Source organism: Vulpes lagopus, chromosome 7 (assembly GCF_018345385.1).
Source record: "Vulpes lagopus strain Blue_001 chromosome 7, ASM1834538v1, whole genome shotgun sequence".
NCBI classification, from domain to species: Eukaryota; Metazoa; Chordata; class Mammalia; order Carnivora; family Canidae; genus Vulpes; species Vulpes lagopus.
The window spans coordinates 13503923-13519460 of NC_054830.1; the positions used below are offsets into that span (position 1 = coordinate 13503923).

The window sequence follows — 15538 nt, forward strand, 5'->3', positions numbered from 1 at the left end:
TTACAGGTGGCAGCACAGAAGTCAAGAAGTGGCAGCAGGAATGGCCCAGTCAACAATCACCCACCGACTACTATTGACACAGGGTGTGACTGTGGGGCAGTGCAGGGTGGCTCCCAGGGAGAGGCCCAGGTATCCCAGGAACTCCCTGTGTGGTTGTCTTTGTGTTGCATATGTGTGTTGTGTGTGTGTGTATAGCTGTGTCTACAGGCCATGTGACTGTGTGACACTGACACATTTATGGCACTGTGAGACCCCCGGGCTGTGTGTGGAGCCCTGTTCAGGCTGCGATGGTGTGCCCCAGGGTGACTGCAAGTAGCTGCATGGGCTCTTTCCACAGCTTGTTGGAAGCTATAGCACAGCTGAGCTTACGTGTGTCTCTCTGCGGTTATAGGTCTATGTGATGGTGGTCGGTGTGTTTTGTTGTTCTGCGAGCCACTGTGTATACGTCTGTGTGTATGACAGTGTGTCCCTGAGTGAGCTGTATGTGCGGTAGTTCTCTCTCAAGCTGTGTGTGTGTGTGTGTGTGTGTGTGTGTGTGTGTGTTGGGTCGGGTAGTTCCGCGGGGTGATACACCCCGCTTTTTGCTTTATGGAACTCTCACTGGTTGTTCAAGTAGCTATGTGGATTTATGTGTGTAGAGTCCGCTGTCCGAGACTGTAGCTGCAACTGTGTGTGGCTATGTTCCTGGGTGTACAATTTGGGCAGCTGGTCCTAACTGGGGAGTGTGTGTGTAGCCGTGATCAACTGTATCCTGCTGTGTGTCCCCAGGTGGCCGTCCCCACCCGTGCCTGCGTGTGTGTCCCCGCGCCCCTCCCACCGCGGCGGGCACTGCGCGTGCGCGCCCGGCCCACGGTCCCCACAGCGGGACCCATCCGCGCGCCCGCCATCGCCCCTTTAAGAGCGGCGCCCGCGGGCGGCAGGGAGGCGGCGGGCGGGGGCGCGCGCGGCGGGAGGAGGGGGCGCGCGCTTCCCGGAACAGCCCGCGCTGAGGGAAGAGAGGAAGAAAATAAAACCCGTGGCTGGAGCTGAAGCTGGAGCTGCCGCCGCTGCCGCCGCCGCCGCCGCCGCCTTGGCCGTCTGGAGCTCCCCCGCGCGGACGATGCCCGCGGTGCCCGCGCGGGGCTCGGGGCGGTGAGGCCCGGGGCGCGGGGTAGCTATGGCGACCGCTAGCGCGGCCCGCGGTGCCGCCTGACAGGTGTGGGCCCCGGCGGCGGCGGCGGTGGCGGCGGCTCGGAGCAGCATGTACGCCAAGGGGGGCAAGGGCTCGGCCGTGCCCTCCGACAGCCAGGCCCGCGAGAAGTGAGTCGGTGGGCCGAGGCCGCGGGAGCCGGGGGCGGGGCTCGGCGGCCGCGCAGCTTCCGTGGGCCCCAGTGCCGGCGGGCACCGCGCGGGGCACGTGGGCGCGGGGGCAGGGCGTGCGGGGCCCGAGCGCTCGAGGGGTCGCGAGACTTACGGGGGCGCGCGAGACCCGAGGGGCGCGAGATTTGAGGGGCGCGCGAGCCCGAGGGGGCTCGAGGGGTCGCGACACGTGTGGGAGTGCGCTAGATCTGAGGGGTGTGAGGAGCTTAAGAGTTCGCGAGATTTGAGGGGCGCGTCAGACTTCGGGGGCGTGAGAGGCGCAAGGAGTCGTGAGGTTTGGGGGGGTGCGCGAGAGCCCAGAGGTCGTGAGAGTTGGAGGGGCGCGGGAGACCCGAGGTTTGCGAGATTTGAGGGGGCGCGTGAGGCTCGAGAGCTAAGGAGACCCGAGTGGCTCAAGGGGTCGCGACATTTGCGGGGGCGCGAGAGACCCGAGCGGGACCTCCCCGACGGTCGAGACTTGGATGCGCGAGTTTGCGGTCGCGCGTGCGCGCGAGGTCGCGCACTGAGCGGTTTCCCACATTCTCCAGGGAAGTTTCCGGGGCGGGCGAGACTGACCAGTCGGGGACCCCTGCCTGTCAGGAAGAGCTAGAGGGAGGAGAGGGCCTGAAGGGTGCTAGCCTCAGCTCCTTGCGCTGGGCAGCTGGGTGGGGCTCCCAGTGGGAGGACCCCGGGATCTGCGAAAACACCTCACGTGGAGTTTAAAGGCCCCATCGTGTCTCATTCCCAGTCCCTTTGATGGCCAGATTTGTCCTGTGCTCGTCCATTTCTTATAGAGGGTCCCCTCTGAGCCTTGGTTTGGAGATAGGGTCCTGGTGCTAAAGAAAGTTTGGAAGACACCAGATGGCCGCGTCCCCTCTTTCAATACGCGGGGTTACCCGGGCCCTGGGGAGGAAGCGATCTGCTGAGGTTTCAGGGCCTGGGGAACCAGAGAGCTCTCTCAGAAGGCGGAGATGGGGGTGGGCACACTGAAGAGGTCCGTGGGTTGCTTTGAGCATTGGTTTCTGAGATACGGACAACCGGCCTTGGAAGATTCTCACAAGGACTGGGTGAAAGGCTACAGGTAGAGCACCCCACACAGGCAGCCACCACCCCAGCCACTTCCTGCCTCTGGGCCTCGGTTTCCTCCTCCGTGAAATGGGTGTGTGTGTGTGGGGGGGTTACATTGCTCAGGTCCTGAGCTCTCTGCTTCTGTGTTTTTCTTCCCTGCTCACAGACCTGCCTCCTCCTCCTCTTCTTCCCTCTCAGGTCCCTGTCCTGGGCCCACTTCTTGCTCATCTCTACTCTAGGTCTGGGACAGCCTGCCCCAGAAATGGACTGAGTACCTGCTGGGTGTGTGGATGGTGGATCCAATAATAAACACTCCCAGCCTACAGGGCAGCCTGGGGGACACCTATCACCCAGAACTAACTAGCACTTGCATTTGGTCCTTGGTTTCAGGGCTTTTTAAATAAGGGGACGAAGGTGGCTGGGATAGTCGAAGGCCCCTTTGTCCCCTTTATATCCTTCCCCTGTGGCCCCAGAGGTTCTGCCAACGTGAAGTGCTGCCGTTCCGTTAATGACAACCATGGTTGGTGTCACTGGGTGTCTTGTGTTTGTTCCTGGGATTGGTTTTGAGATGGGGCATGTGACGACCGCGGATAGTTTCTTCCTTAGCCCAGCAGATGAGGGAATCACCTTGCGTTTGCTCTGGCTCTTGCGGGGCTTCCAGGTGTGGCTGTGTGCAGCCTTGTTTGAAGGGCAGATGGGCAAGAGATTCTTGAGAAAGGAACTAAGTCCCAGAGGCTAAGTAGAGCCAGTGGACACAGGGGAGCTTCCAAGAAGAGGGAAGGAACAGGAGGAGGAGGAAGACAGACGTAGAATTTGTGAGGATCATCACCCTGGCCACTGGCTGAGAGAAGGGCTGTAACAAGCATGGAGGCTGCCAGGCAGATGGTGAGGAGGGTGGTCACCACCCTGGTGAGAGATACCTGAAGGCCTGGCCTTGGGGGGTGGGGGGAAGGGTGAAAAATGTGTGGGCTGGAGCAATCCTCTGTGGAGGAGTGATACAAGGCTCTGATAGGGGGTTTCTCCCAGCCCCCAGCAGCAAGTCCAGGGGCTTTAATGGGGAGGAGGATGCTGTGCTGTGCTCAGAGCATCCATTACCTACCACAGTTCTTTGTGATTACAGTGGTGGTGCCATATTGTAGTCTACAAGCCTCTGACGTACCAGCATGTCACCTGAACAGCCCCGTGTGCATTTCTTCCTGTGAGCACTTGGGGTCTGGGGACTCCATATCCTCTAGGTCACTCGTTCCTTCCATCCACCTGCCCCCCTACAGCAGAAACCCCTCCCGTGAGCACGCTCTTTGTTCTGCAGGTCATTTGCCAACCTGGTTAGGGATGGGGATGCCAGGATTTGGATCCAGGGCCCAGGCCCTTCCCTGTAACTGAGATCAGGGCCTGGACGGTGACACCTCAAGCTGGAAGCCCTGCATGAGGTAGTACCTGGAAGGTCTCAAAACAACATGGCCAGATGTCCAGGCTTCGGAATTTTTCACTCAAAAACAGCTCACAATTCTTCCCTGAGACTCTATCCTGGTAAAAATTAAAGTACGAACACGTAAGAGAAATCAGAAAAACTTAAAATCTTCTCTGGCTTCTCTTTGCTTTGGGGATAAAACCCCAAATCCTTTAACATCAAAATACTAAGCTAACTTTTTTTGGTGCTTACCAGACTGCCTGTGTTAATCCTGACGTTGCAGGAAGGAGTCCCAGTGTTGGTTTATTCATTCATTTGGGGTAGCTAGGGGCCCAGAATGCCCTGGGCTCTGTTGTATGTAAGCTCAGTAGTGAATGAAAGACACCAAGTCCCTGCCCTCCCAAAGCTATATTCCAGAAGGAGCTACAGGCATTAAGCAGAGAGATGTGTCAGAAGGAGATAAATAAGCTGATTGGGGGGTGGATGGGGAAGAAGGAGGTTAGGTGTGACAGAGAAGACTGTGACAGGTGATATTTGAACCGTATAGGTCTCTAGGTGGAAGTGCCCCAGCTGGGGGGACACCATGTGCAATGGCCCTGGGGTCGAGGATGCCCAGTGTGCATGTGTTGGGGCATTGGAGGGAATGAAGGAGGAGTGCTATAGGGTGTGTGTGTAGACTCTAGAGGCTGGGCTGGGGAGGAAGCAGCCCTTGGGGGAGCCCTGTAGAAATCCAGGTAAGAGGTGGTAGTGGCCTGGATCAAGTGTGGTAGAGGAGGCGGGAAGAAGGCTCCAAAGTAGAAGAGAGAGCATTTTCCTTAAGTTTTTTTCCCTAAATTCTGTAAGTGCAGTGAGCTCAGAGGGATGGATGGGTGCATATTCACAAACCTATGTGCCTTTATGAGTCAAGGCCAGACTACCCAAGTCAGGTCTTGGGGCATTGGGGGCAGGGGAGGTGGGAGATGAAAAACCTGGGTGGGGAGCCTATTAAGGCTGGGCCATTAGATGTCTTGTGAACCCCTAGGTTGGGGGGGCCAGGCTGGTGCACCCCATGGGCAGCTGCATGCAGATGTCATTAAAAGGGAAAGGAGGCCACCTAGAGAAGTGAAGGCCTAAGGGCTAAGCTAGTGGAGGGGTGAGGGGAGCAGGCAGGGCTAGGGTCCTGGACCTGCATCCTGGGTCAGATACCACCACTGAACAATCGGGGTGGGGGGCCAAGGGGAGATGTGGGAGGACCTCATGGCTGGCAGTGTCCAAGCTTTTCCAGCCAGAATGCCCCCAGGGCAAGACTGCAGCTTCCCTGTCCCTATTCTTACCCCTACCTACCTGGATCCCCATCCCATCTCACTCCCTTAACTCCAAGCATCTCACCCCCAGACTTTCCTGCTTCCTGCAGTGACCCCCAATATGAGTGAGGGCCTGGGCAGACCTCTCTCAGCCTCTCTCCTTGCCTGGGGGGTGGGGTGGTGGGTAGGTCTGTGCCTGTTGGCTCTGCTCCAGCCCATTGGCTTTTCGAGTTTGTTCCTTCTTTGATGGATGCGGGGCTGGCATATGCAGACTACTCGAAGGCTCAGGAAGTGTCTGGGAAGGAAGAGAATGATAGGAGTGAGTTGGACAGGTAAAGGAGGTAACCCTGGAGGTCACGGGGCTGGGAAGGCTGAGAGGGGTGTGATGACTTGGCGGAATCCACAGCCAGTCTTCAGGAAGACCCACACTTGGAGCAGCGTGTCCACCATGGGCTATACCCCTGTATACCCTGTCCCTGTCGGGGGCTGTCACAGCTCCTTTGGTGTGGTGTGAGGTGGGACAGCTGTCCTGCCCAGTCCCTCCGATGCCCGCCTCTTGTCCTTCCCTAGCACGGACTACCTTCCAGCCCACCAGGGAACTCAACTGCTTCCTACTATTGCTTCCCTGTCTCCCTGCAAGCAGGGAGCCTCCAGGGGTACAAGCATCTTTTGTGTTCACTGCACAGAGAGGTGCTGGGCTAATGTTGAATGAATGAAATGGATGGGTGAAGGAAGGGGATCCAGTGTAAGGACAGAACCCATGGGGTGGAGCAGGGTGCAGGGGCCAGGACAGAATGGCTGGAACTGCCTCAGTGAGGTCTGAGAGGAGCTGCAGAATGAAGGTGATCTGATAGGGGGCGGGTATGTGAGGATCAAGAAGTCTGGCTGGGAAGGTGGGAGAGAACAGGAACATGAGTCAAAGCCGGGTTATTTTAGGATGGGGCCCTCAGCCAGGGAAGGGTAGCCAGCTGAGCAGGGAGGCGTACTGAAAGGGCTTCCAGCTCAGGCCAGCCCTTGGGGAGCCCCCCCACCCCAGTCTTGGATCTAGACCCAACTCTCCCCCAGCCCCTACCTAGGGCCTGGATAGCACTGGAAGGGGCTGGTAACTGTGAAATGGATGGATGGGAAATGGGTGACCCCAGGAGGTAGGAAGTTGTTTCTCTGCTTGCTGGTGGAGAAGACTGATGAGAGGGGGCATGGGGGCTGAGGATGCAGAGGCTCTGAAGGTGGTGTAGAGGGGCCAGCCTCCCTTTGTGGCCTGTGGAGGACACTGCTGGTTGGAAGGTGGCCCGTGTTCTTGGGGCCTGCAGCAGCCAAGTTGGTGCATCCAGGGGTACTGGGCACTGTGTTTCCACGAGGTAGTGCCATGGCAGCCGAGTGGCACTGCAGGCCCCCCTGCCCCTCACCTACCCTTACTTCTCCAGACTTCCCCTGGAGGGCTGGTATAGATAGGTCATGGCTACCAGTGGTGGATGGGTGCCGATCTTGAGAAAGAGAGTGGGGGTCCAGGGACACCTGGAGGAGGAAGACTTCAGGCTAGAAGGTCCCTTTCTTTCCCTAGCAGACAAGACTGGAAGGAAATTAGGTATTGAGCCCTGGCCACATGGTCTAGGGTACCCACTGAGAGATCCCATCCAGGGCCCAGTCTGGAGTGACATCCAAGAGTCTGTCTTCTGGCCAGAAGACCTCCTAGGGACAGAGGCTATTCTGGGGTCTCATCATTGGCAGAATGGGGCCAGGACTTGGTCCACGAGTTGTTAAACTGAGCAGAATTTGGCTTACAAGTCAGGGCAGGGACTGTTGGGAGTGCTGCCTAGAGGAAGGGCCTACAGGTTGGGTATTGATGGATATGTAGGAGTTGGCAGGTCAGCAACTGGTGAAGCCATCATATCAGGGTGGGAGAGATGTGGAGGGTTGGGGAACCAGTGGGGGCCAGTGTGTGAGGCTGGGGTTGGTGTCACAAAGGGTTTATGGAGGCCTCTCCCAGGGACTCTTGGAGAGGGGCTGCAGGGATGGCTGCAGGCTCCGGAGAGCCTGAGCCAGCCCCCGCCCTGCCTGCCTGCAGGTTGGCGCTCTATGTGTACGAGTACCTGCTGCACGTCGGTGCCCAGAAGTCAGCCCAGACCTTTCTGTCTGAGGTAAGCCAGCCTTGCCAGGCAGAGCTCCCCCTGCCCCAGCTGGGCCCTTCCTTACTCCCCATATCTGGCGTCCTCTCCATCTTCTTTCCATTGGGGCTCCAGTGGAGGGGTTGTGTTGTCCCTCTGCTGGCCCAGGGAACCGAGGGCTGGGCCGGGTCAGGGCCCATGGGCTGGTGTTGGGGCATCTGTCTAGGCATCCAAGGATCTGTGCCTACTTCTCCACCCTTTACCCAGTTATCCCCCGCCCAGCACCCTTGCTCAGGCTGCTGGTTCCCTGCTCCCCAGGCACCAGGCTGGGATGGAGCTGCTTCAGGTTGGAAGAGGTCAGGCAGGGCCGGGCAACGGTCCCCCTCACTGTATTGCCTTTCCCCTGCAGATCCGATGGGAGAAGAACATTACGCTGGGGGAGCCCCCAGGCTTCCTGCATTCCTGGTGGTGGTGCGTGTGGGGCTGGCCAGGGTGGGCCATGGAGGGGGGCTGTGTGGGGACGCATGGGGAAACCATCGTCCCCCCACCCCTGCCGCCCACAGCGTGTTCTGGGACTTGTACTGTGCAGCACCCGACCGCAGAGAGGCGTGTGAGCACTCAAATGAGGCCAAGGCCTTCCAGGACTACGTGAGTCCCTGCCCCAGGGATCCGGCCCAGGGCTCATGGGCATGGGCCGGTTTCTGGGCCTGTGGCCTTGGGGGCCTGCATGGCCTGAGGCCGGCTTGGGTGGGCAGGTGGGTCTGGCATTGGGGTTTGATCTAGGATGTTGGCCACTTCTGGGGAGTCCCTGTGCCCTCTACTCAGTCTAGGATCACTCACAGGGTGGGGGAGGCTCCTTCCATTGCACCCAGCTCCTGAGCCACAGCCCCGCTCCCCTCTTCCCTGCACCTTCCTGAGGCCAGCCCGCACCTCTCCTCCTCTTCATCTGAATCCCTGGGGGAACCAGGAACTCCTACCTTCCCATCTGCCCAGCTGGATGTATGTGTTGGGGGTTGGGGCCACCACTGCAAGTCCCCTCCTACTCCAGCCTTTCTGACCCAGGTGGGGGTGGGGGGTGGGGGGTGGTAGGGGGAGGTTGGCTAACTGGCAGGTGTACCCTTGAGCAATAGAGGCCCAGCCCTGGGCACACTTCCTGACTTTGGTGACGGGCTGTTGACCCCTACCTCTTTGGCCTCAGTTTCCCTCCTAGTTGACTGGAAGTCAGGGGCCTGTCTGGAGAGGAGAGAGGATAACATGAAAGGGCTGGTGGCATCTTGTCAGGGGAGCAGATGGCCGCCCCTGCCTTTATCCTCCTGGTCCTGGCTGTGGGGCTTGGCCCCCTGGCTTCTCAGAGAAGTCTCTGGCTGGACAGGAAGGGCTTGGGGGCTCTGGGCTCACTGCGGGGGGTGGGGGAAAGCAGCAGCTCAGCTGGAGTCCAGAGGTGGTGCAGCTCTCTGGGAGTTCCCCTCCCCCTGGTGCACCCACTCTCCTACAGCTGGCGTTTTGTCTGCACCCCACTGGGCCCCCTCAGGCTTCCCGGGCTTGGCTGTCCCCATCTCACTCTGCAGTTGGCCAAGGTCACGCACGGCCTCCCCACCTAAGGCTCCCCCACCCCGCAAGCGAAGGCCTCTGTAAAGCTGGGGTGCAGCTCGCAAGAGCTGGGTTTTCGGGGTTTCAGTCCCTCTGCAAACATACGCTGTGCAGGGTTGCCGGGGTCACACTGTTGGTCCCTGTCGGGTCCCACTACCCGTGTGCCATCTCTCTGTCCCTCTCCTGTCAGAACTGGGGCTCCACGGGTGTTTGGGGCTGCGTGCCTGCGGAGTGACTCCGCATGGGTACTCACTCCCAGTCAAGCCTTAGCCCCTCCCAGCCTGTGCAGCGCCCCCTTCCCTCCCCACCCCTGCCTTGGCCTCTAGCGGCCTCTCGGGGCCCCTCTGGGGAGGGCAGGAAGGCGAGCACTGGGTTCTTCACGTTGACGGGGGCGCGCTTCCCGAGAGCGCGCCGGTTACCATGGCAGCGGAGTGCATCGGGGAGCCGGTGTGGGCCCAGCAGGCGTGGGGGGCGGGGGTGGGGGGGAGCGCCCTGGCCCCGGGATGACGGGTTCCCTGAGGCTGCGGGCGCACATCCTGCCCGGCAGCTGCTCTGACGTGGGGGGAGCGCTGTGCTTGCCTCGCCTGTGGGTGTAGGGGGGGAAGGCCTCGGAGTGGGGGCTCAGTTTGCCCCTCCTGGCTCCACAGCCGACCTCAGCGTCTCCAGGAAACGCTCGGGCGCCCAACCCGTCGTCATAGCAACGCGGGAGGGGCCAGGGCGTCTCCGGGGTGGATGATTGACGTGGGGGGTCTAGCTCGGGCCACCCGCCAGGGAGGGTGCGCCCGCCGGGTATTAACCCTTCTGGGCCTAGAGTTGGGGAGCTGCAGAGGCTGACGGGTGCCTTATCTTCTCCCTGCCCCCACACCTTGTAGGCAACCCAGAGAGCAGCTGCCCCCCTTCCCCACCAGGAAATGCTCTGGCGCCTGTTGTGGCTTGAAAGGGGGGGGACTCCTCTCCCACCCGCCCTGCGGTAGGTTGGGGGGAGTGGACAGACTGAGAGCTCAGAAGTACCTCCTCCAGCCACTGAGGCACACACGAATAGCTGCTCTAGGTGTCAGGCTGCGTGTCTGTTGAGGGGATGAGATGGAGGTAGGGGGAACCTGGCAGTTTGGGGGGGGCAGGGTGAGAGCTTTATCCCCTACTTTTTTTTTTTTTTTTCAAGATTTTATTTATTCTTGAGAGACACACAGAGAGAGGCAGAGACACAGGCAGAGGGAGAAGCAGGCTCAATGCAGGGATCTCCTCGATGCGGGACTCAATCCCGGGACCCCAAGATCATGCCCTGGGCCAAAGGCAGGCACTCAACCGCTGAGCCACCCAGGCGTCCCTATCCCTTACTCTTAGGGTCTCTTGGACTTTCAAAATGTTGGTGCTGGGCCCTGGGAATGTTTTCAATCACTGTAGGCCTCGGGACGTGCCCGCCCAAGCCTCTGGCCCAGCTTGGGGCCTGGGCAGGAGTCCTTCAGAGGCTGATCTTTGAGAAGGGGCAGGAAGAGGGGGCAGCTTGCAGTACCCAAGGGGAAGGGTATGTCTTCAGGGGTCCTCCTCTGACCCAGCCAAGGGACCCTCTCCCCACTTCTGTGGGTCAGGAAATGCTGTGTGACTGTGGGCAAAATGCTTAACTCCTCTGAGCCCAAGTGGCTACAGTTTCACAAATTCCTGAGCATCCCTGCGTGATAGCTTGTGCCAGTCCCAGGGATAGCAGTGACCCACACAGACCATACCCTTCCTCTTGAATCCTGTCAGGGGTGGAGTGGGGATAGATGATCCAGACAGGTAAGAGTCAAGGGGCCCCCAGGGAAGTACTCTCTTTACTCAGTCCTTGCAGAGTTGTCCTCCTTCCCTATCCTTTGATGTGTTTCCTCTGTGCTGTAGACTAGGCCTCCATTTCCCTCCTCCCTGCTCTGTTCCCAAAGGCAGACAGGTCTGGGACTTGGAACCTACCAGAGGAAGTGGCCTGTCAGCCTGTCCCCCTGCCAGCTCTGGCCTGCCACCAGCATCTCCACCCTCTGCTGACATGGGAACTCCCCTGTCTAGCACCCGGTCTTCTCCCCTCCTCCAACTGAAGAGTGGTTGGGAGCCTGGAGACCCCACCCCAGTAGTCCTGCTCTTCCTTCCACTCCCTACTGGAGGAGGAGGGGGAGTGGTCTGCACAGCAGCTCTAGGGAGGAGCCCTCTGGGAGGGAGTTTCCTCTTGAAGCTGCCAATTGATTTTTGTGTGTTTGGGGTGTCTTGTGTCCAACTGGGAGTCCAGCTAACCTGCCTTCCAGCCAGGAGGACATAGGGCCTGTTGGGATGGGCCTGGAATCCGGGACAATGCTCTCACTAGTCTAAGGTGAGGTTCCGATGGAAAGAACAAGCCTGTGCCGGATGCAGGAGGCACATGCTCACTGGAGTCCTGGCATTTTCAGACCCCCAGAATCCTCTGGCTTGGGACTGACTCCTTGAGGGTGGGATCCTCAGGTCTCTGGCCTCCTTCCTGGGCTGTGGACTGTGCCTGGCAGGGTCTCGATTACCTCCAGTGTCTTGGGTACAGCAGAGGGACACAGCCTGTGTCCACACAGCACATCTCAGGAGGAAGCTGAGTTAGGGTTGCTAAAACCAGGGCGGAGCCTGGAGCCTGCTCTTCCTTTATCTAGAGAAGCCTGCAAGCATCCTCACAGGGGCAGAGGATCACATGGGCCAGGTCCCTTGTTCTGTGGAGTGGGCTGCTTGCCGAGAGGAGGGGACACTGAAGTAGGAAGTGACCTGACCTGGTCCCCCTGGTCTCCTCCCACCCCTCACAGAGCGCTGTAGCGGCTCCCAGTCCTGTGATGGGGAGCATGGCCCCCAATGACGCAATGGCAGCGGGCCCCATGGCACCCGGATTCTTCCAGGTACAGCCAGGACTGGTGCCCCACCCCCCACCCCCGTTCTCCAACTCAAGTGGGCATGTGTTGGAGGGTGACAGGTGTGGGCGATGATGGGGGTGGATGAGTGCTATGTGGGGAGAGGCCCCGCCAGGTGGGTTGGTGGATTATTTGCTTGCAGGTCTCAGTGGCGCCGGCAGGGTGGGCTGTTTGGGCTGGGCCCGTGGCAGGAGAGGGCCGGCTCTCCATGTGGTTGGCCTGTGCGTGCTTGGTTGCTAAGGGCCTCAGAGCATGGCTCTCGGAGCCATGCAGCTTGCCCATGACTGGTCCCCTAGGGTCCCTCACCCCAAACCCTGTCTTCCACTCGGGGAAGTGCAGGGCAGGCCCACCCTCACCTCCACGGTGCCCGCCTTCACGGCCACCCTTTATGGCCAGGCCCAGCAGGGCCACAGAAAACAGTGAAGCTTCAGTGGACCTCGCTCCTCCCAACCCACCTGGTTCTGTCCTCCTAGGGCCCCCTCGGCTCCCAGCAGCCCCCCCACAACCCCAACGCCCCCATGATGGGGCCTCATGTTCAGGTAAGGACCTATGACGCCCTGTCCCTCCACACACGCACATCCCAGCAACTCGAGCCCCCTGGCCCCACCGCACTCATGCACCAGGCACTGGCTGGCTGCGGTTTGCTGGCTGGTCCTGGAGGAGGGGGCTGTCCAGGCTGGGGGCCCGGGCGCCGCAGGGACCGGCTAGCTTTGGGGGGTGAGTGGGTGGTGGGAGGTGCTGATCCCCGGCCCACCTCTTCCAGCCCTTCATGTCACCGCGGTTCCCAGGGGGCCCCCGGCCCACCCTGCGGATGCCGAGTCAGGTGAGAGAGGGATGAGGGGAGGGGGGGCAGGAGTTGGGCCAGGGTGGGGGTACCCACTCTCAGTGCTGCCACACCCCCTCCACAGCCTCCTGTGGGCCTCCCTGGCTCCCAGCCCCTCCTGCCTGGCACCATGGAACCCTCCCCGCGAGCTCAGGGTGAGTACAGAAGCTCCAGCTGCTGCTGCTCCCCACCCAGTAGGACCCCAGCTCCAAGCTCCATGTCCCTGCCACCTCCTGGTGCAGAACCGCCCCTATCCAACCCATGTGCACACGGGGGAGTGTTACTGGCCTGAGCCCCCTTCCTTCTGTCCCCGCCTCAGGGCATCCAAGCATGGGCCCGATGCAGAGAGTGACACCTCCACGGGGCATGGCCAGCGTTGGACCCCAGGTGAGGGCTGGGTCCAGGAGAGGAGGTGCACGTCAGGGGCTTCCCCCAACACCTTGGCCTGCACTCACAGCCCTTTTGCTTTTCCAGAGTTATGGAGGTGGCATGCGGCCCCCACCCAACTCCCTCGCCGGCCCAGGCCTGCCCACCATGAACATGTAAGGCCCGGAGAGAGACCCCTGGAGTGTGCCCATGTGGGCCACCATTCAGCTTCGTAGGCTCGCTCTGCTGAGGCAGACTCAGTCTGCACTACAGTTCTGCTGGTTTACTCTGCTGTTGGGTGGGGAAACTGAGGCCCAAAGGCCAGTGAGTGATAGGATGGGATTTGCAGGTTAACCAGAATCCATCCAGGGATCCATTACCATCTCAGCCAGTGTCTGCTGCTCTGCGGGCCTGTTTGAGGGGCACATGGGGTGGGGGGGAATGTCACAGAGTGTGTAGTTGGGGGGCTGTGCACCACCTGGCCCCACCCCAGGGTCCACCCACTGTCTCTTCCAGGGGCCCTGGAGTGCGAGGCCCGTGGGCCAGCCCCAGTGGAAACTCGGTGAGTGGCAGGCTGGCCCACCAGGGGAGGGTGGGGGATGGGTCATCAGGGTGGGGGTGCAGTGGGCCGACTGCTCATGGCTGCCGCTCTCCCCAGATTCCCTATTCCTCCTCCTCCCCCGGCAGCTACTCGGTGAGTGAGGCTGTGGCTGGGCCACTTGAGCCAGGGGGCAGGGGTGCTGGGTGGCAGATGGGGGCTCTTTCTCACCTGCTCTGTCTCCTTCCTTGTGCAGGGACCCCCAGGAGGAGGTGGGCCCCCTGGAACACCCATCATGCCCAGTCCTGGAGGTACTACAGTCTGGGCAGGGTCCAGGGAGGGGTGTGCTTGCCTGGAGAAACCCTCACCGCCCCCCATCACCTCATGCACCAATATCTTCCCTAGACTCTACCAACTCCAGCGAGAACATGTACACTATCATGAACCCCATTGGCCCGGGGGCCGGCAGGGCTAATGTGAGTAGGGGTTACAGGGTGGGGGCTGCGGAAGGCGGTGGCCCCGCGGGGGATGGGGTGGCTCGAGTCCCACGCTGCCCCCCCCCACCCCCGCCCGCAGTTCCCGCTGGGTCCTGGTCCGGAGGGCCCCATGGCGGCCATGAGTGCGATGGAGCCTCACCATGTGAATGGATCCCTGGGTGAGTGGGCGTCCGCAGACACCCGCCCCCCAATGCCCCAACACCGCTACCTCACGGGCCTTTTGCGCCCCCTGGTGGTTGGTCCTGCCCGTCTCCCTGGTTTCTCTGGTGGTGTCCCTGGTGGAGGAGCCGCGATTGGGGGTAGGGGAGGAGGTTCCAATAACTAAACCCAGTGTGCCATCACTGACCCCCGTCTGGACCCTCCATCTGGGACCCCCAGCGGCGCACCAGTGGGCTAAGTCCTAGGGACAGGGCGGGATAAGTTCGGGGAGGTACGGGTGACCCTGGGGCTGGGGGAGGGGAGGGTGTTGGTATGGGCCTGGCGCAGGCGCATCTGAGCTGCGGTCCACGGTGTGTCGTCCGCAGGCTCGGGCGATATGGACGGGTTGCCGAAGGTGAGGAGCCGCGCTCCTGCGTGGGGCGGGGCCTGGGGCTTCTGGGGTGCAGGAGTGCGAGCTTGGCTAGGGCTGTGAGGCCTAGTCCGGGTTGGGCCGAGCAGGGGTGGGCAGGGCCTGCCCCGCGGGGCGGGGAGTACTGCGCTGACCGCAGCCGCCCCCAGAGCTCCCCCGGCGCTGTGGCCGGCCTGAGCAACGCCCCGGGCACCCCGCGGGACGACGGTGAGATGGCGGCCGCCGGGACCTTCCTGCACCCGTTCCCGAGCGAAAGCGTAAGCGACTGCGTCGACTCCCCCCCCGCGGCGGCGTCGGGCCGGAGGGGCCTGGCGGGCAGGCCCCGGCGGGGCGGCCGGGGGGCCAGAGCAAGACCGTGACCGCGGCGGGCCAGGTGGGGGGGCGGCCGCGGCATCCTTCCCCTCCCCTCTCCCCCTACCCCCCCCACTCCCGCCCTAATCTCACCAGCCCGCCCCCAGTCCCAACCCCACTCTGGGACCCGCACCCCAGGGCGGCCTCCCCATGCATCACCACCTGTCTCTTCCCCTCCCTCCCTCCGCCCCGCCCCCCACTCTCCCCTGGGGGGCGGGTCCCAGCCTAGGCCGGAGCTGAGCCCGCCTCCGCGCGCCACCCCCTCGTCTCTCCGCAGTACTCGCCCGGGATGACCATGAGCGTGTGATGGGGCAGCAGCCCCTTGCCCACTGCCGGCCTCGGCTTCTGCCCAGTGCCCCTGCCTGGGACCAAGGTCCAGGGGCTTGGGCAGTCTGCTGGGTGAGGGTCTGAGGTCACACCTTGGGTGACTGTACTCCATCCAGTTCAAGGATTGGACAGCTGGGAGGCCCCGCACGAAGGACTCTCATTTTATAAAAAAAAAAAAAAAAAAAAAAAAAAGACAAAACAAACAAACACACACAAAAAAAACGCAAGGACCTCAGAGACGTTCTTTCCTTATAGGCCCTACCCGCCATTTCTATTTTGTCCCAGGGGGCTCCTTGGGGACCTCCTTCCCCCTGGACGGCAGGGGTGGGCCCCATCAATAAATGTAACTTGGTTTTGGTTTTTGGTATCTGGTCTCAGATTTCTT

The 15538-nt window shown here is 61.2% G+C and overlaps 1 protein-coding gene across 8 annotated transcripts; it reads left to right on the top strand.

The window, feature by feature from the left end:
• Positions 1-855: 855 nt before the first annotated feature.
• SSBP4 (single stranded DNA binding protein 4) lies at positions 856-15520 on the top strand. 8 transcript variants are annotated; one of them, XM_041761163.1, is made up of 18 exons: positions 860-1299; positions 7166-7238; positions 7615-7676; positions 7769-7853; positions 11582-11671; positions 12157-12222; positions 12447-12506; positions 12592-12661; positions 12826-12893; positions 12981-13048; positions 13389-13434; positions 13531-13566; positions 13667-13721; positions 13816-13886; positions 13987-14065; positions 14432-14460; positions 14625-14732; positions 15104-15520. In XM_041761163.1, the coding sequence occupies exons 1-18, from the start codon at positions 1241-1243 to the stop codon at positions 15131-15133; spliced, it is 1155 nt and encodes a 384-aa protein (XP_041617097.1). In that variant the 5' UTR covers positions 860-1240; the 3' UTR covers positions 15134-15520. The 8 variants fall into 8 exon arrangements, with proteins under 8 accessions (XP_041617093.1, XP_041617092.1, XP_041617095.1 ...); XM_041761159.1 differs by having other exon boundaries at positions 856-1299; positions 12826-13048; XM_041761164.1 differs by lacking the exon at positions 12157-12222 and having other exon boundaries at positions 861-1299.
• The last annotated feature ends 18 nt before the right edge of the window (positions 15521-15538 follow it).